Raw genomic sequence first — 21,447 nt, forward strand, 5'->3', positions numbered from 1 at the left:
TGAGCTTGTAGGTAATGAAGATGAAGTAATTAACACTGAGAACATGGAGTACTTACACTGGGGCCTGCTTGAGATAAAACATTCTATTAGCTTCCTCAGTGAAGGCCCCAATCACATAACAACAGAACCACAAATATTTATTCAGCAGCTAATTCTTTAGTGGCGGTGATTGGCTGGCTGCTGAGCATGTGGTGTGGTGGAGGCTGCTGGAGGCTGCTGGAGGAAGCTCCAGTCCAGGCCTCACAGCACATGATGAGCTGATGGAAGCACGAGGATGCAATCAAACCACGCTGGAATATGTTTCATCTCCACTGATTTTTTTTTAAGTTTGGTAAATAACCCTCAAGCCCACGCATGCACGTCAAACCTCCCAGTTTGTGAGGAGCCCACTGTGGTTCCAGACATTCTGATTTATAGCGCTTGTTTTGATTGGTTCCCTCACTCAATAAAGATTTAGTGTCCTGCATGAACCGCGTCCAACCTCCCACTGACTGGCCTGTCCTGCTCCGTCTCCTCCACAGACCATGGAGTACTCAGGGGTCCCATCTGTGACATTGATAGTTGGCTGTGGTCTGTCCTGCCTGGCCTTGATCACGTTGGCAGTGATATACGCGGTGCTCTGGAGGTAATTAAAACACGGCTGCAGCCGCCTGATAAATACTTGTAGCTACTGAGGTTATTTGCATCCATGTGTCTCTCACACCTTCTCCTCATCTTCTGTCTTCAGATATATCCGCTCGGAGCGTTCTATCATCCTGCTCAACTTCTGCTTATCCATCATCTGCTCAAACATATTAATCCTGGTTGGACAGACGCAGACTCACAATGTGGTAAGTCTTTGACAAGTTTGAAAAGTGTCGCCGCACCTGGATGCCGCAGTCAGTCATGAACAACCGTGTGAACTGAGGAGTCTCCAATTTTTGTGCTGGGATATTCGTCAAAAGTGACTTTGAAGAGCCTGACATTTGAGGTCTCATTTTCAAGATGGTGTCTTTTGTGTGCCAGATGCACCTCTGATACTGAGGGTACAAACACAAGAATGTAACTGCAGCATTCCAGTCACTTTCAGAATATGACATGTTTGTGTTTTGGTTTGGAAGGAGTCTTTCATATCTCACCAAATTACAAAATAATATATTCTGTGCAGGCGATGCGACTGACATGTAATATTCACATTAGTCAAAAGACTCAAACTAAATCAAAATCAGCCTCTCAAAAATCAGGAGAGACGTATGAGGACGCACTCCAGTGATCCAGTGGCAGAGAACTCTGACTTTGACTTCATCAACAGTTTTTGCTGTGTGAGACGAGACAAGTGCGAGTAACCAGACTAAAACAGTTCTCATTTACTCAACAAAATCTCCAGAAGTTTTAGCCTCATGCTCAAAGGGATCATTCTTAGTTGTAGTCGATGTTCTCAGAGGCTAAAGTAACGCGAGCTGGTTTATTCTTCACTCAGGTGAACCTGAGACAAACCAGACAGTGGAGGTGTTGAAAGAGACACTTTATCAAAAACTCCAGGAAATGACAAAAAGAGGACGAGTTGAAATCCTAGTTTTACCGTTTTAGCTCAAATGAGCAGCTTGGCCATCATTTATGAGTCACAATCACTCGTCAGGAAGCAGGAAGGCCGACGTGATGCACCAGTCAGTCGGAGGCTAATGAAATTACAGTGAAGCTTAAAAGTTGGGATGAAAGCCGCTCTGCTACTTGGACTTGCTGAGCAGGCTGCATGAGCGCCGGAGCGCCAGTGTGACCAGGAAGGTGTTGCTGCTCAGACGCCTCTGACAGCTGAGGGTTCAGGTACCGCAGCTTCCCGCCAATCCGCCTTGCCGCCCCTCTCCTGCTCCGTGAGCGGCCAGTGAACAAGAGGCTCATGTAAAGGTGTAAAAGATTGTTTGAGATTTACAAGCTGCCCACACAGAGGCCCTTCTGGTCGCACTGCAGGGCGACAGGGGCCCGCGACACACTTTTTATTGTGTCATTGTATTTTCTGTGCACTTTTACCTTCTGTGAGGAACACAGTTTATCCCCCCCATCACACTCTGTTGCACTGTTAGTTCTCACTCATTCATCCATTGACATGCTGCTGTTTTACATGTGCATGTCTTTACATTGCAGCTGTGGTTCTGAGCTGCACCGATCCTACATATGCAAAAGGAGCGAAGGATCTGTGGGCTTTTTCATCAAAGTAAATGTACTCGCCGGGGCTGAATTTGAAGACTTATTCTGGAAGCAGATGGCCTGACCACCAGTCTAGCTTATATTGGACCAGCCCCTTCTCATAAATCAGACTGCTTCCCTCTTTTAATTTCCCCATGTTCAGTGAAAATTTAATCATAGATAATGAATGAAGGGATGAAAAAAACATAATCTGGAATGTATTTTGTAAACCCACACTGTCTGAATCCTGGGGACACAGAGAAGATAAGGACGGAATCTATTAGCTGCAGCCATTCATCAGATATTGTGCTGGTCCATACTTTGTAGACCATTGTAATCAGATTAAACCCACAAACAAGTGATTCCACATAGTAAACTCATCTGATTCCTCGCTGGCCCGTACATATCCAGCCAGGCTATGAATGCACAGAGCTGCAGGGCGTTTTTGTAGCTGAGTTGATTTGAAGCCTTGTCAGATTTAATCAGGGCTCCAGTCGTCTGCTGTCTTGTATATTTGGACCACCACTTAGCAGAGAATACTCACTCGGCAGGCTCCTAATAGGATATCTGTCTCTGGGATCTGCGCAGAGATTAGGTGGTTTTCAGAAAATCCACTGGCATACTGGAGATGTCGTTTTAGGGTCACAACTTGACACTCGACAAACTTCTGTGACAGACTCACAGGAAACATGTATGACTTTATCATCGATGCTCTTGATAGGCTGCACCACTCAGTTAGCTTCTATTACAGTTGCGTGACGTAGCTTCGGTGAGGAGCATCAGCTGATGCCAAGTGGTCAAACTCAGGGTCACCGGAATAAAACCCACAACTAAATTGTTGAATGTCTTCTTCTCTCATCAGAAGGTCTCTGGGTTTTTGCTTGAATGGCTTCAATAAGGTCTGTGGTTCGCTCAATCCTGAGATAGCTGAGCGTTTTACTCTGCAGGATAAATGATGTCGGTGAACACCATGAACACCCGATCATTTTCTGGCTTGTTTTTGGGGGAATAGCTGCAACCTATGACATCTGCCCAGACATCTACAGGTGTGCAGTTGCTAACAGCTAGTGTTAGCCAACACCGACTGAAGGACTTGCTAAGGGTCTGGTTTTCTCTTCCTCTCGTGTTAGCTTCCTCCCCGCATGGCATATTGATGTTCTCTGAGTTTATTTGCGTCCTGTTGACTCTGAGCTCGCTGGACACAGTACAAGTCTCACGCTCAGCTCAAACTCCACCGACATTCCAGACATTTGGCATTCAGAGGATGAATGAATGTGTCACCGTTCCACTTATTCCAAGTTGGTGCACCACTAAAATGATGTGGAGAATATTTTTAAGCTCAAAGTGAGATCCATTATCTTACTTTAACAATGGCTAATACTATGTTAACCATCCTTCAGCTCTTGTTGTGGCGTCAGGCCTCCCCTCAGGCAGCTGTTTTCAGTGGGAAAGCTCTTTTGGTTGCTATATTGCTAGCAGCCAGTTAGCCATTAGCTGGTGAATGTTTAGCATCCCAGGAGCCAGATGGAAACTAAACTGATTATTGGACTGGATGGCCAGTGTTCCAAAGCTGCTGGATCTGTGAAACTGAGCTAACACACATGAGCCACATCAACATGTGTGTTTACAGCTGCTTGTGCTACCTCCAGGGTGCCAGACGCATGCAGAAGGTTTTACTTTTCAAGTCTGCAACAGAGAATAATTGATGTTGCTTTGACATCAAATGTCACTATGATATTACATTTGGCCTTCATGTACAAGAGCCACATTTTATTATTTGAAATTCAAAAGAGAGCATGCACGACACCAACCGACACGAGATGATGCCTACTTAGATCCCGTGTGTATTTTGCTCCCTGTCCTGAGGAGCTCAGTGTGTGATTCCAGTTGGAGTTGGCCTCTCAGACCCCACCCAGTTCTTCCACCACCACCAGTGGAACACACAAGCGTTTGTCTTGTCGATCTCTGCGACGCAGCAGACAAAACTTCAAGGGCAATGAATTGATTAGTTCATTTCCTTTGTTCTGTCTGAATTAGTCTCGCCTGTTATAATAATATTTGAAAAATGTGTCTCATTTCCTGTGTTTGATCAGACTGAACAGAAACCATGTCTGAGCGCTAGGCTAGCAAGGGGGGAAAGCATAGCCCCCGTGTGGGCTTAATTGCCATGCTGCATGACACTGCCTCGCTTGTTTTTCCTCCATCTCTTGTAAGAAGTGCATATAATTGGCTCCATTGTTTGTGGATTCAGAGTTGCTCATCGTCTAATAGAAATCCTCCTCTCGTTGTGGAGGTGTCCTGGGAGCAGGAAGTCAGTGAGTCACCTTTGCCTGTCTGTGTGTTTCCTTTGTCCTCTGTCAGTGTTCATCTGGGTTTGTGGGGAGAAGACGAACAAAGAAAAGCTCTCACAGTTTGGATTTCTAGGTAGATTCAGAGAAACGAGACAGCATCCCTGTAAAACCGTCAACCTGCAATCAGTACAAAATATTGAGTGCATGTCAACAGTTGTCTGTGTGCAAACCTGTTTCCTCACCAAGATGCAGATCACCAGGTTATGTTTAACTACCAAAAATGTAGCTTTAGCACAGCTAACTGGTTAGTACATCTAAAAAGATATAACTGATTTTTTTTGTCAAGTGCTAAATCATTTTATCTCTGAGTGATTATTGACTCAGGTACTAAGCTGTTTTTCACAGGCTGCATGTCATTTATGGCATCAAAAATTCATATTCCTGTTTTACTAAAAGCTCACAAAATGCTTTTCAAGGGGGACGTTCCAGCACGAGGGTCACAAGGGTTTAAATGTTGCAGCGAGATTTCAGATGATGTGCACTGAAAAAAGATCAACCTTCCCTTTTCCTTTGCAAAGTGAAGTAAAGAAAGAAATATGTCAGTGTGTGAGTTGTGATGTGCAAATTAAACACTTTTTACTTAAATTTGATTTGAAGTTTAAATAAACTGTTGCCAAAAAATAAAAACATGCTAAACTAACTAAATAAAACAAACAAAATTAAATTTTTCAATATTGATTTAATTCTGTAAATTATGTGCTATTAATTAAACATTTTGTGTTTATTTAATTAGGTTAGCCTATTTTCATATCTCTTGTCAGAGTCCCTCCCTCCAGAGTCCCTCCCTCCAGAGTCCCTCCCTCCAGAGTCCCTCCCTCCAGAGTCACCTCCCTCTAGGGTCCCTCCCTCCAGAGTCACCTCCCTCTAGGGTCCCTCCCTCTAGGGTCCCTCCCTCCAGAGTCACCTCCCTCTAGGGTCCCTCCCTCTAGGGTCCCTCCCTCCAGAGTCACCTCTCTCTAGAGTCACCTCCCTCTAGGGTCACCTCCCTCTAGGGTCCCTCCCTCCAGAGTCAACTCCCTCTAGGGTCCCTCCCTCTAGAGTCACCTCCCTCTAGGGTCACCTCCCTCTAGGGTCCCTCTCTCCAGAGTCACCTCTCTCTAGGGTCCCTCCCTCTAGAGTCACCTCCCTCCAGAGTCCCTCCCTCTAGAGTCCCTCCCTCCAGAGTCCCTCCCTCCAGAGTCACCTCCCTCTATGGTCCCTCCCTCTAGGGTCCCTCCCTCCAGAGTCCCCTCCCTCTTGAGTCACCTCTTTCTAGGGTCCCTCCCTCCAGTGTCCCTCCCTCTAGAGTCACCTCCCTCCAGGGTCCCTCTCTCTAGGGTCCCTCCCTCCAGAGTCACCTCCCTCTAGGGTCCCTCCCGCCAGAGTCCCCCCCTCTAGGGTCCCTCCTTCCAGAGTCACCTCCCTCTAGGTTCCCTCCCTCCAGGGTCCCTCTCTCTAGGGTCCCTCCCTCCAGAGTCCCTCCCTCTAGGGTCCCTCCCTCCAGAGTCACCTCCCTCTAGGGTCCCTCCTTCCAGATTCCCTCCCTCTAGAGTCACCTCCCTCCAGAGTCCCTCTCTCTAGAGTCACCTCCTTCCAGAGTCACCTCCCTCTAGGGTCCCTCCCTCCAGAGTCCCTCCCTCTAGAGTCACCTCCCTCTAGAGTCCCACCCTCCAGAGTCACCTCCCTCCAGAGTCCCTCCCTCTAGAGTCACCTCCTTCCAGAGTCACCTCCCTCCAGAGTCACCTCCCTCCAGAGTCCCTCCCTCTAGAGTCACCTCCTTCCAGAGTCACCTCCCTCCAGAGTCACCTCCCTCTAGGGTCCCTCCCGCTAGAGTCACGTCCCTCCAGAGTCCCTCCCTCCAGAGTCCCTCCCTCTAGAGTCACCTCCCTCCAGAGTCCCTCCCTCCAGAGTCACCTCCCTCCAGAGTCCCTCCCTCCAGAGTCACTTCCCTGTGCTAGGCAATGGGGAAGAGGCCATTTTGCGACTGCAGTAGTTCTACATCGATTGTGTTCAGTGTTCCCTGGTTCAACAACTCGGTTCCACCAGCACTTTGTAGCCGGCGTCCTCCAGCCAAGCACCTACTGTATGAAACACTGGGCCACTTGTTGCTTGATTCAAAAGAAGGGTGCTTCACTCAGAACAACGAGCAGCCTCTTCCTCCCACTCGGATCCAGAACGGTGTCAGTGAGGCTGGCAGGTCTGCCTCACTCTTCTCTGCCACCTGTTCTTTGCAGGTACTCTCACTCGTGTTTGCTGGGATTTACTGCAGTTCTACTGCAGTGAAGACCAAAGTAACCCTTACTGACACACTTCAACCAAAGATTACTGTATTTCAGTGAAGAACCCTTCTTTTGGGGGTCCTCCTTTTTTGCGGATCTTGACTGGAGATAAAACTGAAACCCACCTCTCGCTCCTCGGCCTGTGATTGGTTGACGTATGCAGCAGCTCATGGAACTTTCAGTTCTTGATATCTGAGAAAGAACCGCGGCTTAGCGGAGGCTTCGGAGCGTCACCAGGACATTGGAACAAATTCTTAAAATCCTGCCCTGAGTCCTGACCTAAACATGCCATTATCAAACTGGCTTGAAGTGCACCTCATCCCCCCTTACCTCCGTGTCTATTAACTCTCCAATGTTATAATGTGGTCCCTTCCTCCATTCCTCTGTTTCCATGGATACAGACACAGTGTGCTCAACATCTCCTGGCATTTGCCTCTCTAAAGGGCAGCGTGAACGCCAGATTTCAACCTTGTTTTTGTATGACTGCCTACGTTCAACTGGTGCTTTCATAATGTCCTCATCATGTACCTGTCTATCTCTCAAAGCAGTTTTGTTTTGTGTAGCTAATGAGGCTGCCTGGTAGATGCAGATGCGTGAGTGTGGAACACGTGTGACCCGTGTACACGCGAGGCGAGGCAGACCGTGTGTTAGCACCCTGGAGCCAGCCAGAGACCAGGACTAGGACTACCAGACAGATGCACTCCAGCAGCTGTGGACATCTGATGATGATGTCAGTAGTCGCATGTAGAGGACGATGTCATCAGGGAGGACTGACCATCAAATGCTGGCCTTTGCTATGGAACACTGTTGCTCAACTTCCTGCTAGAACCCAAACTCTGATCTGACGAATGAATTCATTGTAAAACGTGACAGGTGTTAAACACAGCCTCGGGTTAATCATCATTTCATAACCTCCTCGTGTTATTTTATTGGATAATTATTTTTATTAACTTTGATGTTCCTTTACGCTGATCATTAAAATCCACAAACCTGAACCAGGTTTCAGTGTATCACGTAGAAATGCATCCCATGTGATTCTTTAATCAATGTTTTTGAGGTGAATCATCATTTAAGGAGCTGATGTCCCCTGTGGATGGAGGTAAATAAAGCGTCCCACTTGTGAGGCGTGAGGTAATATGGGATTACACTTTCCTCTGAACCCCGTGAGCACCACAGGGGATGGATTTAGAGTAGTTCCCTCCACAGGGATTTAAAGTTTATGGAAGATCTCTCAGTGTGTGTGAGTGTGGGGGGGGGGGGGGGGTGCCCTGGGACGCAATGCTACATTTCACTCTCTCCCTCTTTGTGAGGCTTCACTCAGATTACCACAGCTTCACACTGCAAACAATCTGCAGGCTGGAAGTGTAAAAACACGTAAGCTCTCGCACTCGCCAGTGTCAGCCAAGGATTTTTAAGGATACCTCTTTATTCCGAATCCTCTTCTAAACAATCCCATCCAAAGTCGTCACTCTCTCTCTCTCTGAGCGACAAAGATGGACGAGCTAATGAAGCTTAAACGTGCTGCTACATTGTGGAGCCTGAATGCTACCTGCTGCCTGGGGCGCGTGCAGGCGCTGTCATTTAAGCAGTGTTGTGGTTTGTTTCCCATCTCCCTGTGTAAAACAGTTGACCTTGGCTCACATGCCTCCAGGTGGGATCCCTGGCATACTAATGAGGGCTGGTGCGGAGGAATGCTACAGAAAGGCCTTGTGTGGTCTGGTCTGGCTCGGGTCTCAGGTCTTGCCTCTCATGCTCCAGTCCAGACTGACGTTTTGTATCATTCGCTGCTGAATGGTGCTGGATAGATGGGGGAGGCGGGCCGAAGGCCCCAGGACATATAGACATATCAAAACATCTTGTTTTGAGTGAATCTTCATTTGTAACAGCTGCACATTATCCACCTGCTACATGGTTCTGCTGTGTTTGTGTCTCATTTTGAGAATCTAGTCACCAGAGATCCCTGCTCCTGTCTCCTCTCCATGTCAACAGGGTGTCTGCATCATGACAACAGCCTTTCTGCACTTCTTCTTCCTGGCCTCCTTCTGCTGGGTCCTCACAGAGGCTTGGCAGTCCTACATGGCGGTGACGGGAAAGGTTCGCACCAGGCTTATCCGCAAGCGTTTCCTGTGTCTGGGCTGGGGTAAGCTTCAGCGTGTCCTCTGAAACCACTCCATTATCTCCCATCATTCTTCACAGCGGCCATTTTCTCTCAAGGTCTCCGGCCAAGGTGTCTTTCCGAGTAACTGTGTCTTTTCCGTCGGCTCTTCTCATCCTCTCTGCGGGGAAGTTGGGTCTTCATCCTATCAGGCTTTGTTGCTCTGCTTTTGTGCTCCAGTCGAGCCCTCTGAGGGTAAATGGAGCAGGGGGCAAACAGGTGTGGTTGTGTCAGAGCGGGTTGAAGGGACCTTATGTCTGATAAAGAGCATTTATACTGCAGTGAGACATTACGCATCAAGCTGAAGCGTGTTGGTTTGATCACGCGTGTTCTGAGAACATATCAGCTTCAAAAAGATGTCGTGAATGCACTGCAATCAGCTGCAATCTGATCTTTGTCAAACATGCGTCTGAATCCTGGTCCGAAGGGCTCGTTCCCTACTAGAAATCTCTCCTTTAAAAAATCAATTTGATTATGAAAGAGCCCACACTCATTCTTCTTGTTACCTAGCAACAAACAAGGCTCTCTTAGTCATTGCAGTGCCACTGCTTGCTGTAAAAAAAATGAACAAAGGCGGTTCACATCCACATAGATGTCTAAGAAAATGCCCTAATATGTAATTTGATGATAAATAAGGCAGTGGAGGTGACACCTAAACCACTTTGAAAGCAGTTTTCACGTTGACCAGAATGTAAAATCCTCCGGCGTGCAAAGACCAAAGCGTGTTCAGGACGACTGTACTTGTTGTTTCTTAGTTCAGCCGGTTTGATGTAGAGCAGCTGCAGACGGGCGCTTTGCCTGCGCTGTGATTTACGACATGCTTGTCTACACTCGGCACTCTTTACCTCCGCAGCACTGCAGAAAGGCGCTGGATGGCCACGGGGTCTTCGCCTCGTGCCTCCAGGAAACTGATTACATCAATAGCACCTGCCTGCACTGCTCCCAGATACAACACGTTGATATTCTAAGCACACGGTAGTCAGGATGGAATCCATTACAGCAGGTTATAATGAGGCAAAAATCCCCTTATAGAAAAGGTGTGGAGGGGGCTTGGATGCCTCCCCGAACAGATGATATTTCACTTTGTGGTTTTCAGGACTTGATGCTTCCATTTTGTCAGTGCGGCTCTTCGTCAGCCGAATGGAGTACTGTAGATAGAAACAGTGAAACGCATACTGGCAGTTTCTTTTAATGGAGCGAATCTAGCTGGGCTCGCTTCAATGACTCAGAGGCAGATGAGCAGGCTGCGCTCTGGCTTGCACCAAGACGTGCTGGAATAACCACTGACTGTGTTCTTTTCAAGGATTACCAGCCTTGGTGGTGGCAGTTTCAATGGGATTCACCAAAACAAAGGGCTACGGGACCCCCTACTAGTGAGTTCCTCTCTTCTTTCTGCTTTTACTGGGATTGGTGACGATGACGAGCTTCTGCCAAGGTTTACCTCAACAGGGCCATAAACAAAGTCCCATGAACCCAATAGAAGTAGCGCAGCAAGACCCCAGTTTCCAGTGAGTTGAGACCCTGTTGGAAACCAAACTCTGTTTAAAATCTCTTTAGCATTTCACTGGCCTGTGAAAGGACGCAGCATATGGCACGTCCCTCCTAACTATGGAGGTGAATGCAGTAGTGAGCACCGTTAGCTGGCGTGTCAATAGCGTGGAGGACGTTAACTGTTTATCCTGTTTTCTCTGCAGCTGTTGGCTGTCTTTGGAGGGTGGCCTCCTCTACGCCTTCGTGGGACCTGCAGCTGCTGTTGTTCTGGTGGGTTTCAATCATCACATTTTCAGATGACCAGTAAGAAGCGCTGGGCTTCCTGCTTCTGAGCTGTATTTTTCTCTCTCAGGTATCAGTTTCAGCCTCTCTGTGACAGATATCAATGTTGCTGTTATGGCTGATTTTTACTGATTTGAATCACATTATGGGCGGCCCAGTGGAGCAGTGGTCCTCCCTGTGGCCCCCAGCAAGAGGGTTGTGGGTGGAGCAGTGGTCCTCACTGTGGCCCCCAGCAAGAGGGTTGTGGGTGGAGCAGTGGTCCTCACTGTGGCCCCCAGCAAGAGGGTTGTGGGTGGAGCAGTGGTCCTCAATGTGGCCCCCATCAAGAAGGTTGTGGGTGGAGCCCCGGCTGCAGCACGGGGTCTTTCTGGGTGAGTCTCCATGTTCTCCCTGTTCCTGCTGGGTTCTCTCTGGTACTCCAGCTTCCTCCACAGTCCAAAGACATCAAGAGGGACCAGGTTAATCCAGACTCTAAATTGACCGTAGGCGTGGCTGGGAGAGCCAATGGTTGTCTGTCTCTATGTGTTGGCCCTGCCATGGACTGGTGACCTGTCCAGGGGGAAGGCTGCTGGGATAGGCTCCATCCCCACCACCCTGAACAGGAGGAGAGGGAGAACATGGAGGGAGGGAGGGAGGGATGGAGGGATGGATGGAATCACATTATATGTGATGTTTTGTACATAATGAAAAAAAGGTGACATTTTTTAAAAGCCTGTCAATCATTCTTATTTTGCGATGTTCATTGGACTGATATTGATATAAATGCCAATATTTCACTGATTTCTTAGTGGAACACATCCTCGCAGATGTTGTGGAATTCCCTTCCAGCCACCGTGATGAGGCGCTTGTAGCTGTTTGGTAGCTGCTTTAATAAAATTGTGATTTACAGCAGAAGGAAATTCTCTTGTTCTTACATGCGTCATGGAGAACCCTAACACGGAGGGACAGAGTGACGTATTTGTCACAGTGGAACCTCTGATTTTGATGAAGACATATTGGACTAAAGTAACTAAACGTCCCGGTTGAAGCTCAGCGACTTCAGTTGTCATTTGTCCATAACCTCAGAGGATCACGTGCTAACCGCCGCAGCGATGGCAGCAGGGAGGCAACAGCACGCTGGTGCTCATCGATACATCTCAAAGTAACAACAGCCCCCGAAAGGTCTTTATTTAAATACTTCACCAGGTCTTTGTCTCAGTCACATCCTCCTTTAGCCTGATGTGAATAGAACCTCTGCAAGCATAGTTTTGTATGTGCGGCTGCTGCTAATAATAGCGGAAGGTGCCTTTGAGAAGACGAGCCTTTCTTGTCAGGCGGATCTTTCCTCGGGGCTGTTGTGCTGGACTGAGTGTGGAGGCAACGGCTCATCCACCAGCTGAAATGTGACAGCGATGATCAAACAACAAAAGCTGGAGGTCAAAGCTCGGCACGGATGAAAAACGCCCACAGGACCATGACATCAGTCATATGCTACCTATGGAAAATGTCAATCATCATGGCAAAGTGTGCGTTTCAGGGTTTGCAGGAGTAATATTGTCCCCTCTGTCCCCTCCAGGTCAACATGGTGATTGGTATCTTGGTGTTTAATAAATTAGTGTCCAGAGATGGAATCCTGGACAAGAAGCTGAAGCATCGAGCAGGGTATGACAGCACCTCCTTGTTAGTACCTCTTTCTTCTTTCTTTTTTATTCCTCCTGCAAAAATATACATCTGCTTTGATAATTGTAGGGAGATTTAGACCTCATTTACTTGTTGTGTAAAGGCAGAAACACCATAAAGAGGTCAGGTTTCTCTCGGGAGCGACACGGCTTCACATTTCTTTGGCAGAATAAGTCCAAGATGAAAATGATGAAAACACCCACACACACTGGCTGCTGCAACTGTTACTGATATGATGGCGTGGATTTAAAGTCAGGCGAGTGGTTGTTAGCGTTGTTTGTCATGCTGTTGTCTCTATGTCCCACAGACAGATGAGTGAGCCGCATACAGGATTAACTCTCAAGTGTGCCAAATGTGGTGTCGTATCAACAACTGCTTTATCAGCAACTACAGCCAGCAATGCAATGTAAGTGGCTGTCATTGACTCGGAATCAATACGGCGCTGCCGCAGGGGCCGCTGCCACCAAACATCCACCACACGTCCCGTCCACTCTCATTAGACACTCATAGACACGCCGAGGTGCCACGAGTACACACATTCACTACTCAAGTAGAAGTACAAATACTTGAGTTAAAAAGAAGAAGTATTGACTGAACCATTTTTTAGAAAAAGGAAAGAATTGGGGCTCTTAAATGCACTGTAAAGTACATGAAAGTCTTCAAAGCACTGGATGCCATTTCTCCACGGCCCCTAACTCGTCTGGTTCCAAGTGACTGTGGCGGGTGTCTGGAGGTTGGGTTTCTCCTTCCTATGATGAGTGGTGACTCACGTCTACCTGCATTAGCGCCACCTGTGTTGAGGAATTTATCTGCACCTCTAATCAGAACTGTCGCCTGTTTCTCTTATGATGTCATGTTTTTTCTATCCTGCATCAAAGTAAAGTAACAAGCTTGTGTTTTACATGTAATTAGTCAAAGTACCGATATTTGTGTTAAAATCTAAGAACTAAAAGTAAAAAGTTGTTGATAAATAAGTAGCCAAGTGCAGATACCTGAAAAACCCTGGTAACTATGTACTTGCCTGTATTCATGGTGTGTGTGTGTGTGTATTTGTGTGAAGGACCACAAGCTACTTGCATGCACACACGAGAGCCCAGCTGGACTGAAAGGTCATGATGTAGATATCAAACGCCACAACGTGCTTTTATTTCCTCTGCACACTTCCTGCCTCTCTCAGGGCGTCCCTTTGGAGTTCCTGTGTTGTCCTACCTCTGCTGGCCTTGACCTGGATGTCTGCAGTCCTCGCCATGACGGACAAGCGCTCCATCCTGTTTCAGATCCTCTTTGCCGTCTTTGACTCCCTGCAGGGTTTTGTCATTGTGATGGTGCACTGTGTCCTACGGAGAGAGGTAGAGGAGGCACTTCCCTCATGATCGCCCTGGTCCTCTTTTGGAAATATTGACAGACATTAATTTGAAATTGATTATTTGTTTTTTTGAAAAGTGTACTTTGCCGTTCAAGTTCTCACCACTCGGAGTCTTGAGCTCACGGAGATGTTTTTCCCTCCGTCATTGCTGCTGGAGACGAACAGCTAACCTCAGCTAAAGTTTCCATTCCATTTCTAAACTCCTTCCTGCAGTGTCCAAACCAGAAGACGTACAGTTTCATTTGAATTACTGATCATCCAGCTGGATTATACCAGACGACAACCTGGAGGGTTCGTGAACAGATGTGTTTGGACACTTTAGCTGCTGTTAGCATCAGTCTCCATTAGCCTCAAGCTAAATAGACATGGCTGGTTCTTCCTTCTTTCTGGAGTCACTAAGAAGTGATGCAGGAGGGAAAAACACTCTTAGTGAACCAAATATTCCTAGTAGTGAGTACTTGAAAGGAAAAATACACTTTTTGGTGAAGTATTACTTGAATCATGCCATTGATACTCAAACTACAAATTGTGTGTGACTGTGTGTGTCAGGCTTGATGACTTGAGCAGATCTTAATTTTGCAGAGAGAGATTATGATGAGAAATGGATTGCACCTGTCCGTAGGTCCAAGATGCTTTCAGATGTCGCCTCAGAAACTGCCAAGATCCAATCAGTGGTGATGCAACTGGAACCTTCCCTAATGGCCATGCTCAGATAATGGTAGGCACAGTTACCCCCCGTGATTTGCAATCATTAGACACTCTATCATGTACGCAGAGCCAATGTTCCCTGGTTATTTATGAAACACATGCACGCCTCCTGCTCTCTAGTCACCTTCGTTTAACTTGCCCTCTTTATGCAGCTGCTTTTATTCCAGGACTTCCTGTAAACTGCGAGGCTTTGTTTCCCACAGCAGTAGAATGTTCCTCACAAGTCTCCGCTCTCACCGCAATCACCTCCAGGGTCGCCACTTGGCCTTCTGATGAATGACATTTGTTTTTCTTGAGCCTGAAGCTCAATCAAGCTCGATGCATTTCTGTTTGATTGAAATTACTGTCCATGTTTGCCATGTTACCCCTCTCATTTCCTCTGGCGGGGTAATAGACGGCACTTCCCTGCTTGACCTTTGAAATGGGATGCCGAGTCTCTTCATCTATCAGCAGGCCGCCGCTGGCACATCGCAGCAATGATCTGCTATTAGTATTCTAATACCCGTCAGGGTGAAATAGCTTCCACAATAGCAGGCTGCTGTCAGGCCCTTGGGTTCAATAGCACCATTAGCAGCAGGCGCAACCGCTTCCTTGGTGGCTCCCCTCCATTTCTATCCATAGACCTTTTATTGATGTACTGTTAGGAAAGAAACAATTGCTTTGCTTGGTATTTTTCAGAGGCATTTTGCGGGGGGGGGGGGGGGGGGTGAAACAGTATTGATGGGATCTTTGTTATATAAAAAAAAGTCTTTATCTTTCTTCCTGCAGACGGATTTTGAGAAAGACGTGGACATCGCCTGCCGATCAGGTAAAGAGCAGATGTGCTCTGAACACACATTTCTCCTTGACTTGCATCTAAAAAAACCCAAAAAGAGGTTAGATAGTAAAAATAGCTCAAGTTACATAACAACCAACAATCCCCGCAGGAGTATTTTCACAGTTACCAAAGCACCGACTTTAATCTGAGAACAAAACAGTACAAAGAGAGCTGTTGGATATTCGTTTCATTTGTTGGCTTTATGGAAATAACCGAGTGTGACTGTGAGGAAAGATTTTCTCGTCTTCTCGTGTTCGGAACGATGTTTTAGTCGTATGAGTAGGAAGGTAAAACTCCGCCCTCATTCAGGCCTGCAGTTCCTCTGCAACGTCGAGCAACAGACAAATAGATGATTTCAAAGAGGAGATCATGAGAAGTCTCCAGCTACAGGTGGGGCCCAGCATTTTCCCTTCTCCTACAAATCGAAACGCTCCTGCTGGGAGGAACTGAGCTTCGGTTGTTGGCGCTCTCACTCAGACGGGGACGGACGCTCTGACCCACCTCACTCACGCCGTGTGGTCTTGTAGAGCCGAAGCAGAGAGAGTGAATACACAGACGCCAAGCAGACAGTTGTCATTTATAAATTATGACCAGAGTCGAGCTGCAGTCGGAGAGCGATTCAATTTATAGATTCATCTTTGGGCTCGCCAAGCGTGATGTTGACAACCAGGAGTCACTGTCAGCAGTGGAGGAAATATCCTGCATGGTCCCGGCCTGCGGAACTCTAGGCCTCACACTAGGCTCAAGCACAGGCCCGGTTTAGAAGGTATTTGTTGCCCTTGTCGTCTCCTAACAGGCTTTTGTGCAGAATTATTTGACGGAAATGTTTGGAGGACAGGTGAAAAACTAGCACTCCATTTTCCTGGGTGAGAATTTGGACCCCTGCAAGGTCATCATTCATCAGGACGGTCAACCCAACTTCTTCTTTTATTCCTCCATCCTTGGCAGCATCACACTTGGTGGATACTTTGTACACTTTGTGCTGCTGATAGAATTTGTCCTCTGCAGCATCAAATCTTTCACAGATTGGTGGATACTGATTGGGGTTCTAGTCTTCTTCCCTTGGTCGTCTGTGGAAATCTGCAGCTGTCTGCTCTGACACCGTTTATCACTTTTCCCTTCAGCGCTTCATAAAGACATGGGCTCCTGCCGCGCCGCCACCATAACAGGCACCCTCTCCCGCATCTCCCTCAATGATGAGGAGGATGAGAAGGCCCCTGAGGGCCTTAACTACTCCACGTTGCCTGGCAACATCATCTCCAAAGTGATTATCCAGCAGCCTTCGGCGCTGCACATGCCTATGGGAGTGGGTGAGCTGAAAGAGCAGTGCATCGCAGACAGCGGCGCCGACATGCGCCGCACAGTTTACCTGTGCACCGACGACGCCATGCGCCAGAGCGAGCAAAATATGGGCAGCCACGACATGGAAGGCCACTCGGCACAGGGTCAGATGATGGAGACGGATTACATAGTCATGCCTCGCGCCTCGGCCGCAGCGGTGTCAGGGGCCGGGAACATCCCCACCCTGCTGAAAGAGGACACCAAGATGAACATCACGATGGATACGCTGCCGCACGAGAGGCTGATGCATTACAAGATGAGTCCAGAATTCAACATGAGCCCGTCAGGCATGGACCACACGAATGTGAACCTGGAGCAGCAGTATCCCGGCGCCCCAGAGCAGATGCAAAACCTGCCCTTCGAACCTCGTACGGCGGTTAAAAACTTCCTGGCGGAGATGGAGGAGACGGCGGGCCTCTCGAGGAGCGAGACAGGGTCGACCATATCTATGAGCTCCTTGGAGGTATAAACAGCTGCAGCACAGAAACACACCCGGCTGATTTTTGTGTTCCTGAAACGCTGATTTGATGTGTTTTATTTTCACAGAGAAGAAAGTCACGATACTCTGACCTGGACTTTGAGGTACGTGGAACTCTTTCCCTCTTCAAACCCGCATCTCTTTTTTGGTTCAGTGAACAAAGAGAATCCATCTTTTGCACTTGTGTTTGTCATTTGATTTACTAGTACTTGTTGTGCCTCTTAAGCTTATTGGAGTTACACAGCCTTGACCAACCAGATTTATCGATCGCTGTGTAGTTAAGGTAAAAGCAAGGCTGTCAACTGACAAACAGGGCAACAGTTTCATCAACATTTTGTCCTTCGCCATCCCCTCCATCCATTAGCTCGATGTTGGGTTTCTAAGTGTGTGCTTTTAACGTCATTTGCACGTCTCACATCTGATTTCATCACTGGTTTCAACAATGATTCTATTGGCTTGCAAACACGTGTGCAAACCCCCTTTGGCAGGTTTTGCTATGCATTGTTCAATCAGGTTTTACTGCATATATATAGAGTTCACACTTTCAAATAAAGGAAACCTGACACGAAAGCTTCTGGCAGCCATTTTGGTGTGTGCACTTTGTTTTACTGAGCAGAGATGCACCACCTTACACCGGACGCTTGTGCCAAGGTTTGATTGGAAGGATTTCCCTGACGCCAACTAAACTCTAAATGAGGTGATTTGTTAGTGAGGAGTGACGTTAAATCCAGAAGCTCCAGAGATTGCAAATAAAGTTGGGCGTCCCAACGCCCTCCTCAAGTACCCTGGTGTTTCCTTTATTTTGGCATGTGCGTGTGTATATGCAGAGACCAACAGATTGGTTTCAAACCTGGCCTATAAGTGAACGACCATGACACTGACAAATTGATCAGAGTTGGAGTGGGTGAGGAGGAAGATGCATTTCCATTATTGGCTGTCAATACCAAAGAAAAACCCCTTGCCATTGCAGAAAGTCATGCACACCAGGAAAAGACACATGGAGCTGTTCCAGGAACTGAATCAGAAATTTCAAACCCTGGACCGATTTCGAGACATACCAAATATGGGCAGCATGGTGAGTAACAGGAAACCAGGGGGGTGGCTGTCAGCCAATTAGAGAGAACAACATCCAAATACCCTATTTACATACCCAGAGCAGGACACAGTGTGTGATTGTGCAAATGAGAGGTTATAGAGCTGAAGCATTCATGTGGCAGTGGGCCTATATATAGAGTCTGCAGCTGGTGGGGGGTGTGGGGGCTGCCCCTTAAAAGCAGAGACGCATTTCCTCCACACGGCCAGTCTCAGGGAGGAAGGACCTCTGGTAATCTTGTTGCAGTAGAGTGCATCCATTCCAATGCAAGGCCATGAATGCACTTTTATTTACATGCACATTTATCTACTTAGCAACCCCATCATTTTCCATTAATGCATGGCCGATTATTTGATCCTTTAACATCTCTACAAATACGACATTAAGTTTGCTGTTCTCTTGTGTGGGGGAGTCGTGGTAGAGGTGGCGGATTAGCAGAGTTCCCCTTGACCTTGTTGCAAATCAAAGCTCCACACCTGGCTGGAGCCGCAGACAACGTGCCTGTCAAGCTCGATCCATCCGTCTCTACGAGGAGACGTGATTCCTGCATCTACAACAAACAGAAATTGGGCTCAAAGTGATGTGTCACCCGAGAAGTTTCCTCTGCCTTTCAAGTACTCGCTAAGACTTCCCCCCGCTTTACTTTCCTGTGACTGTGGGACGCAGGAGGATTCAGCCGGATTGTGAACAAGTGTTGTTGGACAGTGTAGCTTCTGTTAGCCACCAGTCTCCATTAGCATCAAGCTAAATCTACGTGGCTGGCTCTTCCTGCATCCTGGAGTCACCAAGAAGTGATGAAGGAGGGACAAACACACTTTATGAGCTGAAGGTTCCTATCAGTGAGTACTTGGGAAGCAAAATACACGTTTTTGGTGAAGTATCACTGTCGCACTTGTGCAGTGCAGAGTACTGCTATCAGTACCCACGCTGACTGGCAGTAGTTTGTCCCTGCTATCTGCAACAGCGTCTTTGGGACTGAGCCCATTCAGATCTTGACCCATGAGGACTACACAGTGCAGCAGAGCCTGATGGCACCACTGTAGCCTACGCACCTCCACATTAATACACCCCCATTATCTTTGATGCTTCTCACAGCTTTAATCACTGGCTGTAATGACCAGTAGGTAGGAGATCATACTGTCACAGCTCTTTGAATTCCCTGGAAAAGTGTGCATGCCACTAACCCCCCCCCCCCCCCCCCCCCCACTGACCATGTTTACAGGACAAGGCAATGCCAAACAAGAACCCATGGGAGAGCTACAATTCAGCTTGTGAGTACCAGAATTACGCCACTATGAATGTACTAGACTCTGACACCAAGGACTCTCTGGAGATGACGCCTGCAGAGTGGGAAAAGTGTGTCAACTTGCCCTTAGACGTCCAGGAGGGAGACTTCCAGACCGAAGTCTAGAGGCGGCGAGCAAGAAAATGCAAACTAGGAAGGAGGAGAGCGGGATGTATTTTGCACTGAATAAAGCAACAGACTTTTCTAACAGCCTTGGCATACATATCTGGATTATACACGTGTGGCAGGGACATTATGTGCCAATACAATATAAGGACTGAGGAGAGAGGAAAAAAGTGAAAAAAGGGAAAAGAAAAAAAAAACATCAGTGTTACTTTTTGTATTCTCACTAGTGTACTTAGTGTGGGGCAGCCTGGTGTACAATATTTACCATCATGTGTTTCAAATTATCTTTTGAAGAATTGGCTACAAAGGTAATCTCTCGAAACGAAACCTCACAAAGCAAAGACATGCCATGTCGTCCCGCTTCATTGGGTCTGGTTTAACTAGACCCAGGAGCACAATGTATATATTTATGCAGGTTTTTAAAAAGTTTATAACAGTCTGTTTGGCCATTACTACACTTTTTACTTTCTAGTATAAAACATGGGAGGCAAAGAGGATTTTTTCTGTCTTATTAAAAATGAATGTTTGTCAAGCTACATTCTTCATTGCTTTAAATGCAATAAAGATAATACTCACTTTTATATAAATAATATATTTCACAACTTTAATACTGCAGAATCCGCTTGAAGGATCCCAGCAAGCTCTCTCATCTGCAGCCCTGTATAAAATATTTAAAACAAAAATGTTGTATGGTGTAAATAAACTTTTGTCTACATATGTTTTACTTGTGCCAATTTATTTTAATGACAAAAAATGCCAACCTGATCAAAAGTTATAGCGAAAAATGTTAACATTTGAAAAGGAATGTAAATAAAAGAGGAAATATGTTCGTACTGCTTCAGAGGTTGTGTCAAGTTCATGGTGTTGGTTGCTTGTGGAGTTCGTGGCTCTGCTGGCGTGGACGTGTGACCTCACGTGTGACATCACACAACCACAGCGTGGGGCTTTAACTAAAATCCTGCCGACTTTCACCTCACTGAAGCGCTCAAACGCGTGAACAGCTGCACGCGACGGTTGTGACGTCACATCAGTGCGTCAGTCGCGCCGAGGCTAGCAATCATGTTAGCATTAGCTGTGCTGCATCAACTGTATGCTAGCTTGTTGCTAGCTTTGTACAAGGCTAACATTTTGTTGAGTTGAGTTGCCACTGCTGGTGTTGCCATGACGACCATGATTCATCACGTCCCCACCCGCGCGCTCACGTGACACCCGGAGATGGACGTCATTGGGGAACTGGTGTTGGGGGGGGGGGGGGTAATGTTCAACATTAGGAACCATGTAACCTGCTAAACATTGTTCCCTCCCATGCTAGCATCTGTCTGGTGGGTGTGGCCACGCAGAACTGCAGTGACATCATCATGGCAACAAGCAGCATCGCACCCATGTTCGTTGTTTTACATTTGGCTTTAAAAGCTTAACACAAAGAACAGCTACACAACGTTTGTGATGTCACAACAACGCGCCGCATAAATTCTTGCTTCTGTCTAATTTCTGTGGGAGAAGAGATTGGGACTCTTAGTAGGTTCCTGTGTCTGCAGGAGCTTCACCTGACCAGATCAGTTCGGTCCCTCAGGTTGGGGGGGGGGGGGGGGGGGGGCGGCATCAGATTTTGTCTGGGGGGCGGAGGTCCACCCAGCAGGAGGGGACCTGGAGGACACCACTGCTAAGAGGAGGAGGAAGGCAGGTAATGAACGTGTGGATGAAGGAGGAGGTTCAGTTCTGGACAGGAACATGGATTTACAGCTCGACGTCATCAGGTTAATCACATCCCGCCTCCAGCCTCGAACACGGGCCACAGCTTGAACACCCGCAGAGAGGAGGTGAGGTCATCCGTCTGTTGGGTCTATCATTGAGCAAAGTGAGAGCGCAGCACT

The 21,447-nt window shown here is 47.4% G+C and overlaps 1 protein-coding gene across 8 annotated transcripts in view; it reads left to right on the forward strand.

Moving 5' to 3' along the window:
• adgrb3 (adhesion G protein-coupled receptor B3) overlaps nucleotides 1-20,426 on the forward strand; it is a 126,479-nt gene extending 106,053 nt beyond the window's left edge. For 4 of the 8 annotated variants that reach the window (XM_086181109.1, XM_086181111.1, XM_086181114.1 and 1 more), the window contains 14 exons: nucleotides 522-625; nucleotides 728-830; nucleotides 8,762-8,912; nucleotides 10,231-10,300; nucleotides 10,622-10,688; nucleotides 12,256-12,359; nucleotides 12,667-12,765; nucleotides 13,537-13,708; nucleotides 14,348-14,443; nucleotides 15,202-15,241; nucleotides 16,375-17,054; nucleotides 17,138-17,173; nucleotides 18,040-18,144; nucleotides 19,385-20,426. In XM_086181109.1, the coding sequence (XP_086037235.1) occupies nucleotides 522-625; nucleotides 728-830; nucleotides 8,762-8,912; nucleotides 10,231-10,300; nucleotides 10,622-10,688; nucleotides 12,256-12,359; nucleotides 12,667-12,765; nucleotides 13,537-13,708; nucleotides 14,348-14,443; nucleotides 15,202-15,241; nucleotides 16,375-17,054; nucleotides 17,138-17,173; nucleotides 18,040-18,144; nucleotides 19,385-19,573 (2,016 nt within the window). In that variant the 3' untranslated portion in view covers nucleotides 19,574-20,426. The remainder of the gene's footprint in view (nucleotides 1-521; nucleotides 626-727; nucleotides 831-8,761; nucleotides 8,913-10,230; nucleotides 10,301-10,621; nucleotides 10,689-12,255; nucleotides 12,360-12,666; nucleotides 12,766-13,536; nucleotides 13,709-14,347; nucleotides 14,444-15,201; nucleotides 15,242-16,374; nucleotides 17,055-17,137; nucleotides 17,174-18,039; nucleotides 18,145-19,384) is intronic. The other 4 variants (XM_086181112.1, XM_086181116.1, XM_086181113.1 and 1 more) reach the window with 4 other exon arrangements.
• Nucleotides 20,427-21,447: the final 1,021 nt, after the last annotated feature.

Source organism: Aulostomus chinensis, chromosome 16 (genome assembly GCF_037954235.1).
Source record: "Aulostomus chinensis isolate RoL2024-O1b breed Wild chromosome 16, RoL_Achi_v1.0, whole genome shotgun sequence".
Classification (NCBI taxonomy): Eukaryota; Metazoa; Chordata; class Actinopteri; order Syngnathiformes; family Aulostomidae; genus Aulostomus; species Aulostomus chinensis.